We start from the raw sequence: 17465 nt of genomic DNA, 5'->3' as shown, positions 1-17465 counted from the left end.
CTTTATTCATCATCTTTAGTATGGTTATGTTCCAAAAGAGAAGACAGTGATACATACTAACTTTTAAAGCATCAAGCGAATCTTGCATTAACAGGCTTGTTTGCCACTTCCTATGTGATTGGAGAACCAGCTCTTCTGAAAGCTTTGCTCAGTTGATGTTCAGGATGATGACTCAGTGGTTTGGTAGTATTTATTGAGTAATGACCTTCCCTTTCCCTGTGGGGGTTTATAAACTGAGGTCATTCTGTATTTTTTCTTTATATGTTGGTATCTGTAATCAAGTACTTTAGCTCAAGCAATATACTGAAAGACTGTAGTTTGAAAAAGAGAGGTTAATTTGTGATCTTATTTTTCAATACTAACCTAGTTCCCAATCTCCTGGTTCGTAGTCCCATAAAAATGGACCTTATTAATTTTCCAAAAGAAGCAGCATTGACCGGGTCCAGTTTGTGTTCCTGACAGTGTCGCAGGTAGTGGTTGTATAGAGTGCTTCTGGGAAGGCTCACTCCTTCTGCTGTCTCGTAATTGTCCAACAGCCACTGGAGCTAGTGTAAACAAGACAGAGTCAACATGGAGAAACCAGACGATTTACAGGAAGGTCTACAAGACAAAATACAATATCTGAAAGTGCAATATACAGAAATACTTGGATTGTCATCAAGCCTTGTAATAGGGTAAACTGTTGTAATTCAGAGGGCAGTGTAATCTGACTTTGAAAACTCTCAGAAATGTAAATAGCTGTACATCCCTTATGACCTCAGGCCATCTCCATTCCTACAAACATCCAAACACATGTAGAAAGAAAATTTTTTTCCTGTATTGCTATTTTGGAGAAAAACACCACTTCAGGGAATTCTAAGAATCCCATTAACTGGTCTAAAAAATAATTTGTAATTGTTACAGAACAAATTATGTTCCAAACCTAGCAGTATGGCACTTATGTTGTTACAGTTGGCTTGTTATAACACATGAACAGCAGGCTTCCTTGTATGAGTTTTTATATTAAGGTTCTATTCATTTAAAACAATCCTAATTACTTATCTAATTTACCTACACAAGGTACTACAATGATGGTATTAACTACTGAGACAGAATTCTATAATCAAAAAGGAAAAAAAGTCAGTCATTTCTTCCCCAGAAGGAAAGAAACTCACTAGATTTTGGCTAAAAATTTATATGTAAAGAAAAGGAATCATTTAAATTTTTCTACCTTAAAACTATGTTGCTTTTTCATAATTTTGGAAATTTTCATAATGTAGTTGGTAAAGCAATATTTTCTCAGTTTAAAGTTTTATGTTGCCCTGTGTATATTTTAAAAAAAATCTTTAAAGTATAGAATGAGCAAGAAAATTTTAGAAAATCTAAGTTAGGTATGTATTATTGAGTTTTAATATTAGAAAAATTAAATGATTAATTTGTTTATTTACAAAAGGAGAACTAAAATAGATTTAAATGACTTCCTTAAAGTCATATATTATCTCAGTAGTTGAGTCTGGTTTCCAACATTTCCTGATCATTAACATACCAGGTGTTATTTCCACAAAGGCAGCAAATATTTCACATTACTTGTCTCATCAAAATTTCCACGCCAATTATAAGAAGTATGCCAAAGAGTTGATATTTTACATGCAAGTCAATGGAATATTTCTGTACACAGCCTTAACTATTTACTAGTTATTTTTCTTTTAATATTAATTATATGACAGTAAAGATAAATATCTAAAAATGAGAGTTTACTAATTTCTCATGATCAAGAAAATGATCTTGTAGACAAATTTTTTTTAAAGAATTTGAAAAAGCAAATTCAATAAAGTATTTGAGGGTTTTATCATAAATTGTCTTATAAAAGTGAAATATAGTACAAAAATTAAAGTTCAATATAAAATATTTTGAGTCTAAAGGTATGTTAATAAAGTTAGTCAGACCATTTTTAAATAAAGAAAAATTTTCACATAAGTGCGATAATTACAGCAAAAGTTGACTTTAAAATACTCGGAAGTTTAACTGATATTAGTCACATTCAATGAATAATTTAGAGAAAATAAAGCTTTTATTGGATTGGCTATGTGGTCCTCTGCAATGGCTAAACAAGTCAAAAATAGTGAACTGTTCTGCAAACTGATGTTCTTTTTATAAGGGCTTACTTTTTTAGAGATTCTTCATTTCTAAACCAAGTTTTTTTAAAAATCCGAATTTATTTGTAATACATATGAGTGTGTGTGCATACATAAACATGTATACATATACTTACATATGTGTATAATATGTGTGTGTGATTAGTTGGTTGAAAAATTCCTCAAGAGTGGGTATTCTGGTACCTGTAATTTTGGCAGCAAAGCTACATCTTATTCCCTGCCCCTTGTTTGCCGGAGGAGGAATTTTAGTCCTTGCCAGAGGCCTGGAATCACTTTGGAAAAGCAGAAGGAAGTCAAGTGGAAGTAAAAGCCCTGAAGGATGGTGGTGGCTGTGCTGTAGCCATGGCTGTTCCAGCGAGGAAGCCTGCCAATAGCTGTAACACCTCGGGGTAGTGCCCCTGCAAACTCAACTGTGTACCTGGAGACTGGTTTAGGTCCCACCAGATAACTCTTGAGATTTATCTGGGAATTATAATTTGTGTTCTACATGCCGCTATTTAACCTTAAAGTTTTGACAGTGATGAAACTGTAAATCAGACATTTGAGTCTAAAACACATTATAAGAAAGGATTAATTTTACTGTAAGATAAACTTGGCAGTTAAGTACAACATAAAGGCAAACACTTCATGCACTGCCCAAGGATAATTTGATACCTGCTGTAAGATATATTTTTTCCTTGGGTATTGTGTTTAATGAAATGTATTTTGACACTAACATTCAATATCTTTAACATTAAATGCTTTAGAACTAAACTATTACTATTTCTTTTATTCTTTTTATAAGGTGTTTTATAAAGTATTTATTTACACTTGTGATTTTGAAAACCCACAAAATACCATAGAAACTTTTAACCTTTATCTTTAAAAGCTGATTACCCTACTAATGAACTAACATAAATTCCTGTAGGGGTGGAAACCAAGATAATTGCATCTTTCAACCTTTACATTTAACCTATATTAATCAAGGGTAGATTAAGGAAGGTGAATAGGTCCTATTTTTTCCCAAAGGGAAATACTGATTGACAAATTAAAAAAAAATACATCTTGCATTCTCCAATTAACACCTAAATGTAACATTTAGCATTTTCCCCCCAGATGAATTCTTATACATTAGGATTCATTTTAAGTTCAGTTCACTGATGATATACATTTTATAAGTCTTATTCCTACCATAACTTAGATTCACGGCACAGCAAAGTCAAAGGAGAGTGAGAATAAAATAAAGTTTTGCTTTGAGTTCAATATATTTCAGTAGCTAAAACCAGTAAAAGTCATGAAATAATTATTTGCTAGATTGTGAAAAGGGTATAAAATTAATGTCTAAAGTCTTTTATGCACTTTAAATGGAATTTTTAAAAAATGCACATGCTAAAGAACATTATGTGAAAATTGGGAACAATTAACTTAAGAACTTTTCTACATTCAAATTTATGGTATGAAATATCACAAATTGAATACTATCTAAACAATTAAAGGCCAATTTATATTAATTACAACAGAGAAGGAGTATAAATAAAGTTTTCAATGAAGAGAATTACAATATTTTAATTTGATTTAGACAGACTATGCATCATTTACCTGTAACATCTTCTTATACAAAAAATTTAGAAATAAAAACATTCAAATAAAAAATTTTATACTAACAGACTGATGTAAAAAGTGAAATTAAAAGTACCATTCTAAAAACATGGAGATAAATGATATCACCCTTGGCTTTGATTTTCTGAAGGATTAGATTGTATGGAAAAGAAGCAATGGTCTACTTTTAATCTGATGGTGGCACAGAGGTAAATGATAGAGTGATCATATATTCTCTCACTCAAATGGTGAGCAGGGATAAGACCTCTCTACCAACAATATTCACACATACACCCAATAAAGCACACTGGAAAACAAAACAATCCTATATAATAAAAGCGTAGTATGCAAATTGTCCCCTCGACCGGGAGTTCGTCCAGGAGTTCAACCAGGGGTCAGGCCCAGCTGGGGGAAGGGAGGGAGGCCCTGGCCAGCAGCTGGCAGCCGCTAGGGACCCTACCAGTGCACTAATTTCGAATATATGATCACTCTATCATTTACCCTTGTGCCAACATCAGTTTAAAAGTAGACCATTGCTTCTTTTCCAAACAATCTAATCCTTCAGAAAATCAAAGCCAAGGGGGATGTGCACAGACCACCAGGGGGCAGATGCTCAACGCAGGAGCTGCCCCCTGGTGGTCAGTGCGCTCCCACAGGGGGAGCGCTGCTCAGCCAGAAGCCGGGCTCACGGCTGGCAAGTGCGGCAGTGGTGGCAGGAGCCTCTCCCGCCTCTGCGGTAGTGCTAAGGAGCAGTGAGCTGAGCAGTAAGGAGCAGCGAGCAGGCAGGCGGTAAGGAGCGAGGGATCCCAGATTGCAAGAGGGATGTCCGACTGCCAGCTTAGGCCTAACCTGCACAGGCCAGGCTGAGGGATCCCCCCTCCCCCCCACCCCAGTGGATGAATTTCGTGCACCAGGCCTCTAGTGCATATATAACTTCCCAAATAAATGTACACATGATTGGTAAATGTACTTAGAATACTGAAGGTAAAATAAGGCCTGTTCCCTTCTACTACTTGATTCTTACATTCATTCATTCATTTAGCAAATACTTAATGAGCATCTACTGTGTACCAGGCACTGTTCTAGACACTGGGGATGCATCAGTGGATAAAACCCTTACACTCTTGGAATTTTCACTTATCAGTACATGCTTTCTGTTTGTCTATAAGATGCTACTCATGAAATAAATGTAATTATACTATTATTGTTAATAGAATAAAACATGGCGTTTGGTATAACTGTACTCAGTCACAGGTGTGACATCATAAAGAGTATAAAACAGACAAGTCAGACATGCATTTCAAGTTGGATGATAACAACATAATTATAAAAGTAGAGCAGCAGTACTCAAGACTCTCCAGAATATGCTGAAAAGGGATACAAAATTGAATACCCCACTCTATCGTCTCATGTGCAGAAAGATGAAAATCAAGTTGGATTTTTTCTGAGAGGGCATTATTTCTGATTTAACCCTAATAAGAATTTTCTGAATTCGTATGAATAATCAAGTGCATGAACAGAAAATAGGAAATCTGTTCAGGTCCATATTCCAAAATAGAACGACGACAAACTTTGAGTTAAGAAATCATGATTAAGATCCTCCTTTAGAAACTGATAAATATGGGACACAAATTATCGATAATGTCTCTTAACTTTTTGTCTAATGAAATTGACCCTTTGTAGAAACTGATCAGAGAACTATTACCATAAAGATGAATTCTTGTCTTCTTCAAAGAATCCCACAAACGTCAAATAATTCTACATCAGTCCTGTGCAGTGAGACAACTAACAGATTCTATTAACAATATTTCATTTTAAAAATACCTCTCTACTAAAATTTTTCTACACAACTGAAAATCACCAATTAGGTTAACAGAATTTAAAATATCCTTAGCCGGTGATTTTCAACTAGAATGCATGCAGTAGTTTACTCTGGTGGTTAGATAAATCTAACAAGAATTAGGAGCATTACTAACTTTCTAAGAACAGAAAGACAACAGGGTCTTCTGGGCTCAGGGAGAAAGGAAACCTGACTGGTCAGCAGAAACACTGATCCTTTCTCTATTCTTTATAGACCATCTGTAGAATCATTTGATTTCTAAAGACTTGTCTATAAATGTGCTTTTAAATGAATGTAACTGTACTTCAGAAGTGTAATAAAATGAATCAGGACATCTAGAGAAAGATTATTACTGCATTAGCAACATTTACGCCCACTCTTTCTACATACTGAAATGACTCTGGCAGCTGTAAACAGTTTGGAAGATTTGTCATGCTTGGTAATAAAAAGAATGAAGCCAAAGCATAACAAACAGTTAACTGTTGTTTATGCAACTTAATTCGCACATTTATTAACACTAAATATTACTTCATAGATTCTAGAAGAAAATAATAATTTCAAAAAAACCAAACCTATTTGAAAAGTTTCTAAGAAATCAACAAATAAAATTATACAAAAATTCTTATGCCCACATTATTGTTCATGAAAATACTAAGTTAAAATTAAACATATAACTTACTAAACGATATACCTGAAATGAAAATGAAATGCGAATTGAATATCAAAGCACAACTTAGATTTCTGGACTTTCAAAAAAGATAACTGGAAACATTAGTGTTTTTTTTTCCTTGAGTACCTGGATATTTTGACTCAAATCGAACAACAGTTTCACGTGCCATTTTCAAACCACAAACACCAGTTAGTCACTACCCCCCCCAAAAAAAACACACATATATTCATAATAACACAATAAATCAGTCTTTACCCACAACCACAGACTCATGCTAACACAAAAAGGACATACTTAAGAAACCTATTAAAAAATGACACATTGCATACAAATTTTCAGAAAAGGAAAAAAATTATATTCCTTAAAGTATTTCTAAAAGAAGGGTCAAAAGTATGTTATAGTAAAAGTTATAGCTAAAATTTTCACAAAAAATTGCAGGCATTCTCAAAGTTGGCTAAAAGTTTTTATTTGCTATGATCCTTCCTCTTGGAAAAGAAACAAGACAAAATACGTCATCCAAAAACAACTGTGTAAATACATAGTATTTAGTGTTGTGTTGGAATATAAAATTTAAATCTTAAAATTCAAATCTTTAAAAAGCATAGTGAAAACATTTTCTGCACCATAGGTTTCAGGTTTACTGAAAGAATAATGGTATTTCTGAAATTTCCTTTTCTATTATCCAAAGGTTTTAGGTTTACTAAAAGAATAATTATATTTCTAAAATTTCATTTGGGTAATTTTGGACTTTTCAGTCATGAAATATGAAGAAATTTTTTAAAAAATCATAATAACTTATCTCTAAATTTAAGAATATACATGTCAGTTGGGAGGGAAAACTAATTCTTACTCTATTGACGTTGATATTAATTTAGCAGAAAATCTATCTAAAACACTTAATTCATAGGTCTTTTTACTTACTAGTCAGAAATCACGGTAACAAAATAATTTCTAATCAAGCATTTTCATTGGTTCCCCAAAATCTGAACATTAGATGACAATGTTTACAGCTGCAGAAAACTATCATCACTCCTCTTGCACTTACCAGTGTTGTAGTGCTGCTGCATCAGGTAACAGTTAAAAGCTTCGAGAAATAGTAACACTATTCCTGTTTTGTCTCAAGTATTAGCAATTTATGGCTTATCTACAGCCTCACTTCTTCTTTTGGGCCAGTTTCCTTTTTCTTTAGGTTTTAGTCCCTGAGCTTCTCTAAGCAGCTGCTTCCTGCCCATCTTACATAGTCTCTCTGATAAGCAAGTCATTTTCAAACAGTTTTCCATTGGGTTTGGCATTAATAATCTTTTTTCCACTTAAAGAATATTACTGGACATACAAGTAGACATAATCGTATCTCTGTCTCAGACAGAGGTAGATGCAGATAAACATTTGCTTCATAGTAAATAAATATTAAAATAGAAAAGTTTAAATGTTTAATATTCCCATTAAATTACATTTTACAAATAAAACAGCAGCTTGTTATTAACTTGGAAATGTTATATTTGTATCAAAACAGTACAAAAACCTAGTCAAGCGATATACTTGGGACTCTACTTTTTAGATATTCCACTGTACAAAATAGTCATTAAGTGATACAGAGATCATAGGGGCTGAGAAAGGAAGGTTAAGAAGCAAAATAAATAAGTAAATAAATAAAACAAGCATTTAGAAGCAAGCAACACATGCAGAACAAGCAAGAGATTAGTTTACATGAAGAGGCAACTTACATGGCTGTTGAGAAGAGAGCTTCTGTGAGTGGACAGACCGTCAGACTTTTGCAGCGTCTCAATCGCCATTTCAATCTGATAATAGATGTCATTAAAAAAAAAAAGGGCTCAAGACAAGATAGTAACAAAAGGCTCACCAGAGAATTTTTGATAGACTTTTAAAGTTCAATTTCTCCTTGAATGGTGGCAAATGAATACCTCATCAGAACTGTGTGTCCACCATCTTCCCCTACCCCCAGAGAATAAAATAAATATATGCACACCAATAATAAGCCCAATTACAAAACTAAACCTTTTTTTTTTTTTAACATTCTCTAATTATAATCAGAATGGAGACCAGAGGAGCAGGAACCCCAATGGATTTTTCCAGCGATGAGAAAATATTCTTGACTTTCATAAATCAAGATGTGGGACTGGAAGCACCTTTTCTAAATTGTCTCCCACCTGAAGAGTATTTAATTTCTGTTCTATTCTCTCATAAAAGAAAAATTATGGTGCAGATTTTGTTTAACGTGCATTAATATTTTAATGCAAATGTGTGAAGACACCTTCATTAATGTTCAAAAACTACTAAATCTATCCACCCCTCTCTTAACCCTGTATTAGAATTTGGAAGTGGAGGGTCATTAGTATGAACAGACATTAAGATGTAATCAGGGTGCTTACGTTATGCTTCAGGATGTGGTGGTGAGGAAGAGCTATTAGAAATGTCAGAAGAAATGGAACATAGAAGAGAAAAGTAATTCAGAGCCAAAAAAGAAAAGGGACAGCCACAGACGGTTTTATTCCATGTAATCTCAGCACACGAGCAATCTGACACCTTAATTAAGTAGCAGGTGTCAATGATAGGAGATGTGCTCCCAATAACCTCATATTTAAAAATATCTATCCATCAGCTCCTACTATAAAGCATGTGCTATAATTTGGTTCTGAACACTCTGTATTTGGTTATGAGGTTATATTAACAATATTAACTAAAGTTAAATGAAAATCACATATTATTTAAGAGAAAAAATTCATATTATTTTTACCATCTGATCAAATAAACAAATCAATATAAGTAGTTATAAAAATATTTAATGCTTTAAAGACAACTTATTTATATTTCCATTGGTTATGGAAATTAATGATGTCTTGAAATGTTAATAAACTTCCAACTCCCACCACAAAAAAAAGAGAAAGGATGGCAATATTCATATCAAAGTGTTTTTTTTTCAAATTTCAAATTTCTTTGTGGTGGAATACTTTATATACAGACATTCAGTCTCAAATATATATAATTTTCTCCTAAACATGAGACTTAATCATTTTAATTTTATTTTATATTATTTTCAAAGTGACTGGTTCTTCTTCTTCTTACCTAAAGTTAATGAAATGTAATATTGAGGGAGAATGTTAGGTTAGAAATTATAAAAAAAGTATTCTTAAAATACTTTTATTAAATCGTAAGATATAATACTGTATCTTATTCTATTGTTAACATATTTTAGATCACAAGATTAAGTAAACTGGCTTCTAAAACATTTCTTTCTGCCAAATGGGATGTTAATGCAGTTTATCATTAATACTTAAGAATAACCTGAAGAAAGTGACATTGCACAAGTGAAACGATACAATACAGAAGGAGTAACAGAAATTTAATGAATAAACAAGCATTTTATTGAAATGTTGTACTGTAAAATTATTAAGGATCTCTTAAAAGGGCATCAATAAATGCTCTTCTTTTAAAAGAGAAAACATTTTTTAAAAGCTGAAATAACTTTTAATCACTTCTAGGAAGCATTTGCCCAAAACATTAATTTGCCAAAATACTTAGTTTCATGTGAGTTTGAGGGAGAAAATTTTGAGGTTAGATTTTAGTGTACTAAATTAAAATAATATGATCTGTATCGTATAATTTTATACATTTAGATGAAAGGTCAAAACTATCAGAAATATAATAGCTCAGCAACAATAAGGGAGAAATCCATGTCTGGGTTTATTAATCAGTAATTTAAAATTGGATAAAAGAGCACTTATTTTTCTGAAGAAAAGAAGTTAGATGATCTGCTTCTATTGCTAAGTTGCTACTCTACAGCGGTCTCAGACTTCCAGACACCTGTAGAGGGCCAGGTTATTAGGAGGTGTCCCTCTCATTTCAGGTCAGCTTTTGAAGAGCTTTGGAGGAGTCATAAAGTCCAGAAAATACCTTGGTTCAAACTGGGCTCCCTAGAGATATGCCGACTTTCTAGAATTATTTGGACCTTGAGAATTTTGGTTCCTTGTATCCCTCTGTAATACAGATTTAAAAATGGACTCTTTCTGCCGTGGCTCAGTGGTTAAGCATAGACTTGTGAACTAGGAGGTCACGGCTGGGCACATGCCTGGGTTGTGGGCTCAATCCCCAGTGTGGGGTGTACAGGAGGCAGCCGATCAATGATTCTTTCTGATGATTGATGTTTCTACCTCTCCCTTTCCTCCCTCTCTGCAATCAATAAAAATGTATTTTTAAAAAATGGACTACTTCTTTTGGACGTAGAAATATTCTGCCCTAACTGACTTAGGCCCATGCTGAGTTTGGAGAGGCAAGGAGCAGAAGGAGGAAACATGGAAAGATAGGACAAGCAAGAAATAAAGGTGGACTGAAGCAGAGGACCCACTGGGACCCATTTGGAAGCTCACAGGATCTAAATACCCATGAGTTCTCTGAGGCATTAATTAGTCCCAGAAGAGGCCAGAACATTTAGTGACCACCTAGCTAAGATAAGAATTTCTGAAAAGCATACAAAAATACTTAACATGTATTTATCATATTTATTAAATGAAAACATCAAAGAGAATTATTATCTCATGAAAGGATCATAACCCTGATCTATTTTTAAAAAAGATTTATTACACAGTGACTGTGTACCCATCATATATAACACAGTGTGCAGGGAACGGGATAAAAAATTCACAACCTAAGGATATTATAATCTGGCAAGAGATACAGGGTATGGCATATGTATGTACAAATGTGTAATTAAACAAACAAAGCCATATGTGTCAAAAATGAAAGAGTAGTTCAGACATGTAGAAGAAAATGAAAACTTCTTTATTCATTAACTTTTGAGGGAGTCTTAGTCTGCTTCTGAGGATGTGATAGAAACTATGACCTCTCTACTTAGAAAAATGTATAAGAACAGTCTACAAAATTTTAGATTCATTTTCTTAGAGTTTATAGACTCCTCAAATTCAGAACTCAATGCTTTAAAAGATGGAGAACTTTCAGAAGTGGGGGATAGGGCACTGTAGCAAGGAAGAATGGACTCAATAAAGCTGGGAGGCAGGAAACACAGTTTGGGAAATGTCGAGGAGTCTGGTTTGTAGGGTGTGATATATGGGAGTGCTGAGAAGTAAGGCTGAAATAACAGGTTGGAACTAGTTATTGGTACGTAGGAGTCAGGAATGAAGAAATGTCATTAAGGTTTTAAGGGAAGCGTGGGATGTCTGAAAACGTCCATCCTATATAATAAAAGACTAATATGCAAATCGACCGAACAGCAGAACAACCGGTCGCTATGATGCGCACTGACCACCAGGGGGCAGATGCTCAATGCAGGAGCTGCCCCCTGGTGGTCAGTGCACTCCCACAGGGGGAGCGCCGCTCAGCCAGAAGCCGGGCTCATGGCTGGCGAGCGCATCCGTGGTGGCGGGAGCCTCTCCTGCCTCAGCGGCAGCGCTGAGGATGTCGGACTGATGGCTTAGGCTCGCTAGCCGTCAGTCGGACAACCCTCAAGGGCTCCTGGACTGCGAGAGGGCTCAGGCTGGGCTGAGGACCCCCCCACCCCCACACATACCAAGTGCACAACTTCCGTGCACCAGGCCTCTAGATTTCCGATAAAGTCAGAAGGGTTTTATTAGGTATAACAGACAACGCTCTGGCAGTTGAAAGGTTAAAATGTGTAAGTCTGAAATGTACCCAATAAATGTTTGAATATAATCTTCCAGAGGACAAGAGTATGAGAAGAGATTAACATCCATAGGAATGTGTTATGGAAAGTGAAGGCAAAGAGAAGTTAGAGGAACAATGTAAAATCAGGGAAGAAGAGTAAAAATGAGGCAAATATTTGACATACAGTTATGGAGGATTAATCAGCTGTAATATTCCAAATGTCCATCATGATATTCTCATATATCCTCTAAGGAAATGTTTCTAATCTCAACAAAGATACTATATCACCATAGTTTCATATAATAAAAATGATTAAATTACTAGATTATCAGCTAGCTAGAATTTAAAAGTGATTCAAATTCAAGAAATATGTAGGGTTGTTGTTTTTTCCACAATAAAAATAACTCCCCCTACCCCAGTATAAAACAATTTATGGTGCTTGCTACAATAATGGGAACTTCATCAGACTAGTAGAATTTCATTCCATTTCAATGAACATAAAACCCCATTTGTATACAAGGTGCAGTGTTAGCTCTGTGTGTGAGTGTGAATGTGGAGTGAGAGATAAAGCGATAGAGAGATATGGAGAAACAGAGGGAGGGAGTGAGGGGAGGAGGAAGACAGAAATGTTTGCAAAGATATTTAAAACAGCCCTGTCAACCAGATTACAACACATCACCACCTAAGTGGTAAGAGGGACACAGTGTATCTATGCATATATAAGGAACATCTCTTTCACTTTCTCTCCCCTGAAGGATTAAAGGGAAGCAGAATGAATTAAATAAGTATTACTAGAATACATAGGGAGGGAAGGAGGAGAATTACTTCTTGATGGTATGGTTAAAGAGAGAGCACGGGTAAGTAAGGTGGTTCTTTAGCACACGACTGAAAATGCCTGGCATTCCAATAGGGGCCCGCTGGTGAACATTTTAGGCAGAATGAAGAAAGGCACAGAGATTAGATGGCAGGATGTAAATTCAAGGAAGAGTAAAATTGGCTGAAGGATCAAGTTACTTTAAGGATAGGCAACTTAGATCTTTAACTAAAACAACTTCAATTAAAAAATCAAGTTGTGTGTTTTTTTTTAAGGGAATAAAACACTGTTGGAAAGCTTTTAGAAAGGAAAAAAAAATCTGATATATCACTTTTTATATTGATGTGGGGAGGGTAAGAATCTAGAGACAGGAAAACCACCTTGGAAGCTATGGTAAAGGTAGCAGTGAAAAGAAGGAGTGAATAAAAATGTATTTTTGAATTACAGATTTAAAGGTGGGAAATTTGAGGCAGAAAACTTGGCAGTGCCTTAATTTTACTTGAAATGAACACAAGAATCTTTATTCTATTACTGTGCGATTATAACATTTCAAATACACCTATCAAACACATTGACATGAATAGATTCTAAAATGTTTTCCTGTTCATTTCTCTGCTGCATGATTTTTATTCCAAGAATACTGATCATTCTGTTATTGAAATTTCAACTCTCCTGCAAACTATTATAATCAGATTAGCAGGAGGCCCTGTGGCAACCTGAAAGACTAATTTGAGGCCTCAGTGATATCTGTCTTGCTGAGTGTTGCTCCATTCTATCTATCTATCTATCTTTCTATCTATCTATCTATCTATCTATCTATCTATCTATCTAATCTTTTCCTTAGATTCTTTTCGTTTTTTTAAAGAAGTCCTTTTGCCCTTTTCTATTTAATAGTACATTTTTTATGACTAAAGGATTCATGGTTGTTTTTTTACAATTAAAAAGTTGGCATGGTAAATAAATATTTTCCATTTTCTCTTTAAACTAATTAAGCTTCCCGGACTATGATTATATCTTGGGTTACTGTTTTTTTGTTTTTTTTTTTAAGTCAATTCTCTGAACTAAGCTATAGCATTCAGTTGTCTCTCTTAATAAATAATCATCCTAAGACTGAGTTGCCAAAGATATATACATCCTATCCACGATTACCTCATGCGAGGATAAATGGCCCTTGGGAGTTTAGACGGGTTCATGATGATACTGCACTATTGCCTCATAATCAGATAAGAAGCTATGGCAACTTCTCTGAGATCTGATGGTGGGATGCTCCATTTGAGATGACATGTTTAACCTGAAAAAATAAGCTTACAGAGCACTGAGATTATTGGAGTGGGTGGGACTTAGAAATTTCCTATGTGAAAGAGCAAGTAAGAAACATAACCATCCCAGGCACTATGGGCACATGACTGCTTAGGAAAATAGGTCTTGCCTGACCGCAATGGCTCAGTAGTTGGAGCACTGTCCCATGCACCAAAGGGTTGTGGGTTCGATCCCTCGTCAGAACACATACCCAAGTTGGGGGTTCAATTCCAGTTCAGGGCATGTGTGGGGGGCAACTGATGGATGTTTCTCTCTCACATTGTCTGTCTGTCTGTCTGTCTGTCTCTTTCCCTCTCCCTTCCTGTCTCTCTAAATCAATGAAAAACATATCCTCAAGTGAGGGTTAAAAAATAATTGGTCCTTTCTGGAAGATCCTTAGAAACACATTTATGTAAATCTATGCAACGGTCCAAACAGAATATCATATATGTGGACAATTAGCAGTTTCTCTTAATGTAAATACTGACCAGCCATTCCATTACATGCTAATAAGACAGAAGGAAAAGAACAATTATATCATTTTATTCATTGTCTTTATAGGTCAAGGCATATTTCTCTTGACTCTGAAATGGCTCTTTAATCTTTTTTAAATACTAAAGGTCAAGATTGATGTATTCAACTACCATTATAATTAAAATTGGTTTCATGGTAAAAACAATTTCCGTTCTAAAACTATTAAGGCAATTTAAAAATAGAAGTAATGCTATATGCTTGATGCTTTATAAAGCCTTTCTCATTTGATCTGCACAGCAACTTTGTAAAATAGGAAAGGCAAACAATATGATTTCCTTTCCACAGGTTGGAAAAGTAAGGCTCTCTGAAATTGAGGGACTTTCTTTAGATCACATAGGTATTAACTATAAGATTGGAATCCAATATTTATTTCTCTAAATTCAACATCATTTTCGTTTTATACAAATATAATATGAATGTAAATCAAGTGGAAATACCGCACATGGTTTTAATAAAACGATCTTCTGAAGAGTGGCTTGTAAAATTAATATTTGCTAAATGGTTTACTACTAACAAACAAGATTTACTTTCTAATAGGAAAGGGTTTAAATAGGATTGATAAGCATAATTTTAAAATGATTTCAAAGTGATCAAGGCAACAAAATGACTTGGATAGTTAAATTTTAATCATCATAAAATACATCCTTAATGTATAATGCTGCATTTTCTTATTAATACAGGTTACTCTGTTAACCTCACCAGTTACCACTTTCTTAGAGCAGCAAATGCTTTGGAGAAATCAATGAAGAAAATACACTTAAGACTGAAAATTTCCTTTTGGGTAATTTCTCACCTAAATGCTAAGACTTTCCATTTACTTTGCATCTGAGATCTCAAGTAAGACAGAAATATTTCTATTTGGCAGCTTCTGTTCAGAAAGGGTATCTGTGATTGCTGACATGAGCTTGTAGTCACTACCCTTCTTCCTGTTACAAATGGCAGCCTCCCCTGGGAAGTATAAGTGTGTGTGGGGGGGGGGGGGGAGGGGGGGGGCGGGGGCGGTGCGAGGAGGGGGGAAAATTTCTACAGGAAGCACTTCAACCAGGAGCACCAAAGCAAAGAACACTTTCACTTTGCATTTAGTCTGTATAATCACTGTAACACAGGTTTTTTTAAAGTTTGGTCCTAGAAAGTTGTTAGAATCATCTGGCACTTGTTACGAATGCAAAACAACAACAAAGCAATGGAGAGTCTGCAGCCAGGTCTCTCCAATATGTATTGCGAATGCTTTGATCTCCTCTTCAATTTGTCCAGGGCATTCCTTTCAGAATGAAAAGTGCAACCTATTTGTGAATTATGAAATCAATTATGTGGGTCCTGACAAGCATGTTTTAAAAATTAAAGATGTCAAATGGAGAAGAAAATAATCAGAGGTCCTTCCACACAGTATGGGTAAAGTATTGTTTCATGGAACTTTGGTTTCAATCATCTGTATATGAATGTTCATGGACATATATATATAGTCACATACCAGTATATATATAAATATATACTCATAAATGTATGCATGCATATATGTATACGAACACTGGGTCACAATGTAAAGATATTTCTCATTGTAGGTTGTGGCCCCCAAACTTTGAATGCTCTGCATTAAGGAATTTAATTAGTTCCCTTATAGTCATTGGAACCCTTCTTTGAAGGACTATAGATGTCTCTTAGGCACAGGAAGGAGGCCTAGTAATGTAGATAGAGCTGCCCCCACTGAAGCTAAGGCTCTGAGTATCACTCTGTTCTTTAATTTATATATTCAAATAATATACAAATCAACATGTAAATACACATTACTCCACAGCAATGTTGTAAAGAAGCTTAACTGATAGATTGTTATTCTAACTCTTAAAATAATTAGAAATACCCAGAAAACACACCCAGCCAGCTTTGCTTTTCATCTCAGCTTGAACCAGAAATTAGCTAAAGACAAAATCTTAATCTTCCTAAGCATTTGTAGTTTTAGATCTTGCAAATGCTTAACTATATGAAATCTTTCTTAGTAATTGATGATCTTATGACATCTAAAGAATAATTTTAAATTATTATTCTTTCAATCAGAAGTTTTGGCAATTTTGTACCAACTGAAATGATCCTAAAATATTTGTGGGAAAAATTTTTGGGTAAGAAACTAGCATAAATTGAACATGTTCTGAGAACATTTAAGTTAGTGTTCTGAACCCAAGGCTTGTTTTGGGCTTCCTCTGATCATTCTGTAGAGCCCCAATCCCTCACTCTCACCAGGACCCTATGAGACTGACCTTATCAGTGCCTGATAATAAAACTATTTTCTGACACATCAATTGCATAAGCACTCCGGACTAGATTAACCCTCAGGAACCTGCTGGGTTAGGATTAAGTGATGGGATTTAAGGCCAAGTTTACATTTCCAAATGTTAAGATTTATTTTTATTTTATTAATTTGATTTTTATCATTGACAGTCCCTGCTCCCTCCTCCCTCTGGCCATCACCATATGGGTTATGCTTATATGTTTTTTGGTTAATCCCTTCACCTTCTTCCATCTAGTCTCTACCCTTCCCACTGACAGCTGTCAGTCTGTTCCATGTTTCCATGCCTCTGTTTCTATTTTGTTAGTAAATTTATTTTATTCATTAAATTCCACATATAAGTGAGATCACATGCTATTTGTCTTTCTCTGACTGGCTTATTTTACTTAGCACAATACTCTCCAGGTCCATCCATGCTGTCTGCCTTTTGCAGATTATCCTGAATACTAAGATCATTTTCACTCTGTACTTAAATCTATATAATCACTAAACAGAAGTTTTAACAAAGTGTGATCCTGGATCAGCATTAGGAGAATAATCTGGGCATTTGTAAGAAATGCAAATCTTGGGCTCTTCCCCACACAGAAAACAAAACAAAACAAAACAAAACAAAATAGCTCCTCAGTTGAGGTCCAGGGATGTGTTTAACCAATGCTCCAGAGAATGCATACTCAAGC

At 34.8% G+C, this 17465-nt stretch overlaps 1 protein-coding gene across 2 annotated transcripts in view; it reads right to left on the bottom strand.

Moving 5' to 3' along the window:
- The window catches only part of RFX3 (regulatory factor X3), a gene marked incomplete at its 3' end in the record, with an annotated part of 289919 nt that overhangs the window by 67908 nt on the left and 204546 nt on the right, over nt 1-17465 (bottom strand). For both annotated transcript variants that reach the window (XM_080671371.1, XM_080671370.1), the window contains exons 5-6: nt 7948-8022; nt 364-545 (exon numbers count right to left, since the gene is read on the bottom strand). In XM_080671371.1, coding sequence (XP_080527497.1) covers nt 364-545; nt 7948-8022 — 257 coding nt within the window. The remainder of the gene's footprint in view (nt 1-363; nt 546-7947; nt 8023-17465) is intronic.

Source organism: Plecotus auritus, assembly GCF_963455305.1.
Source record: "Plecotus auritus genome assembly, chromosome: 5".
NCBI classification, from domain to species: domain Eukaryota; kingdom Metazoa; phylum Chordata; class Mammalia; order Chiroptera; family Vespertilionidae; genus Plecotus; species Plecotus auritus.
Note: the sequence above shows the minus strand (reverse complement) of the source record. Positions and strands in the feature narration are given on the sequence as shown.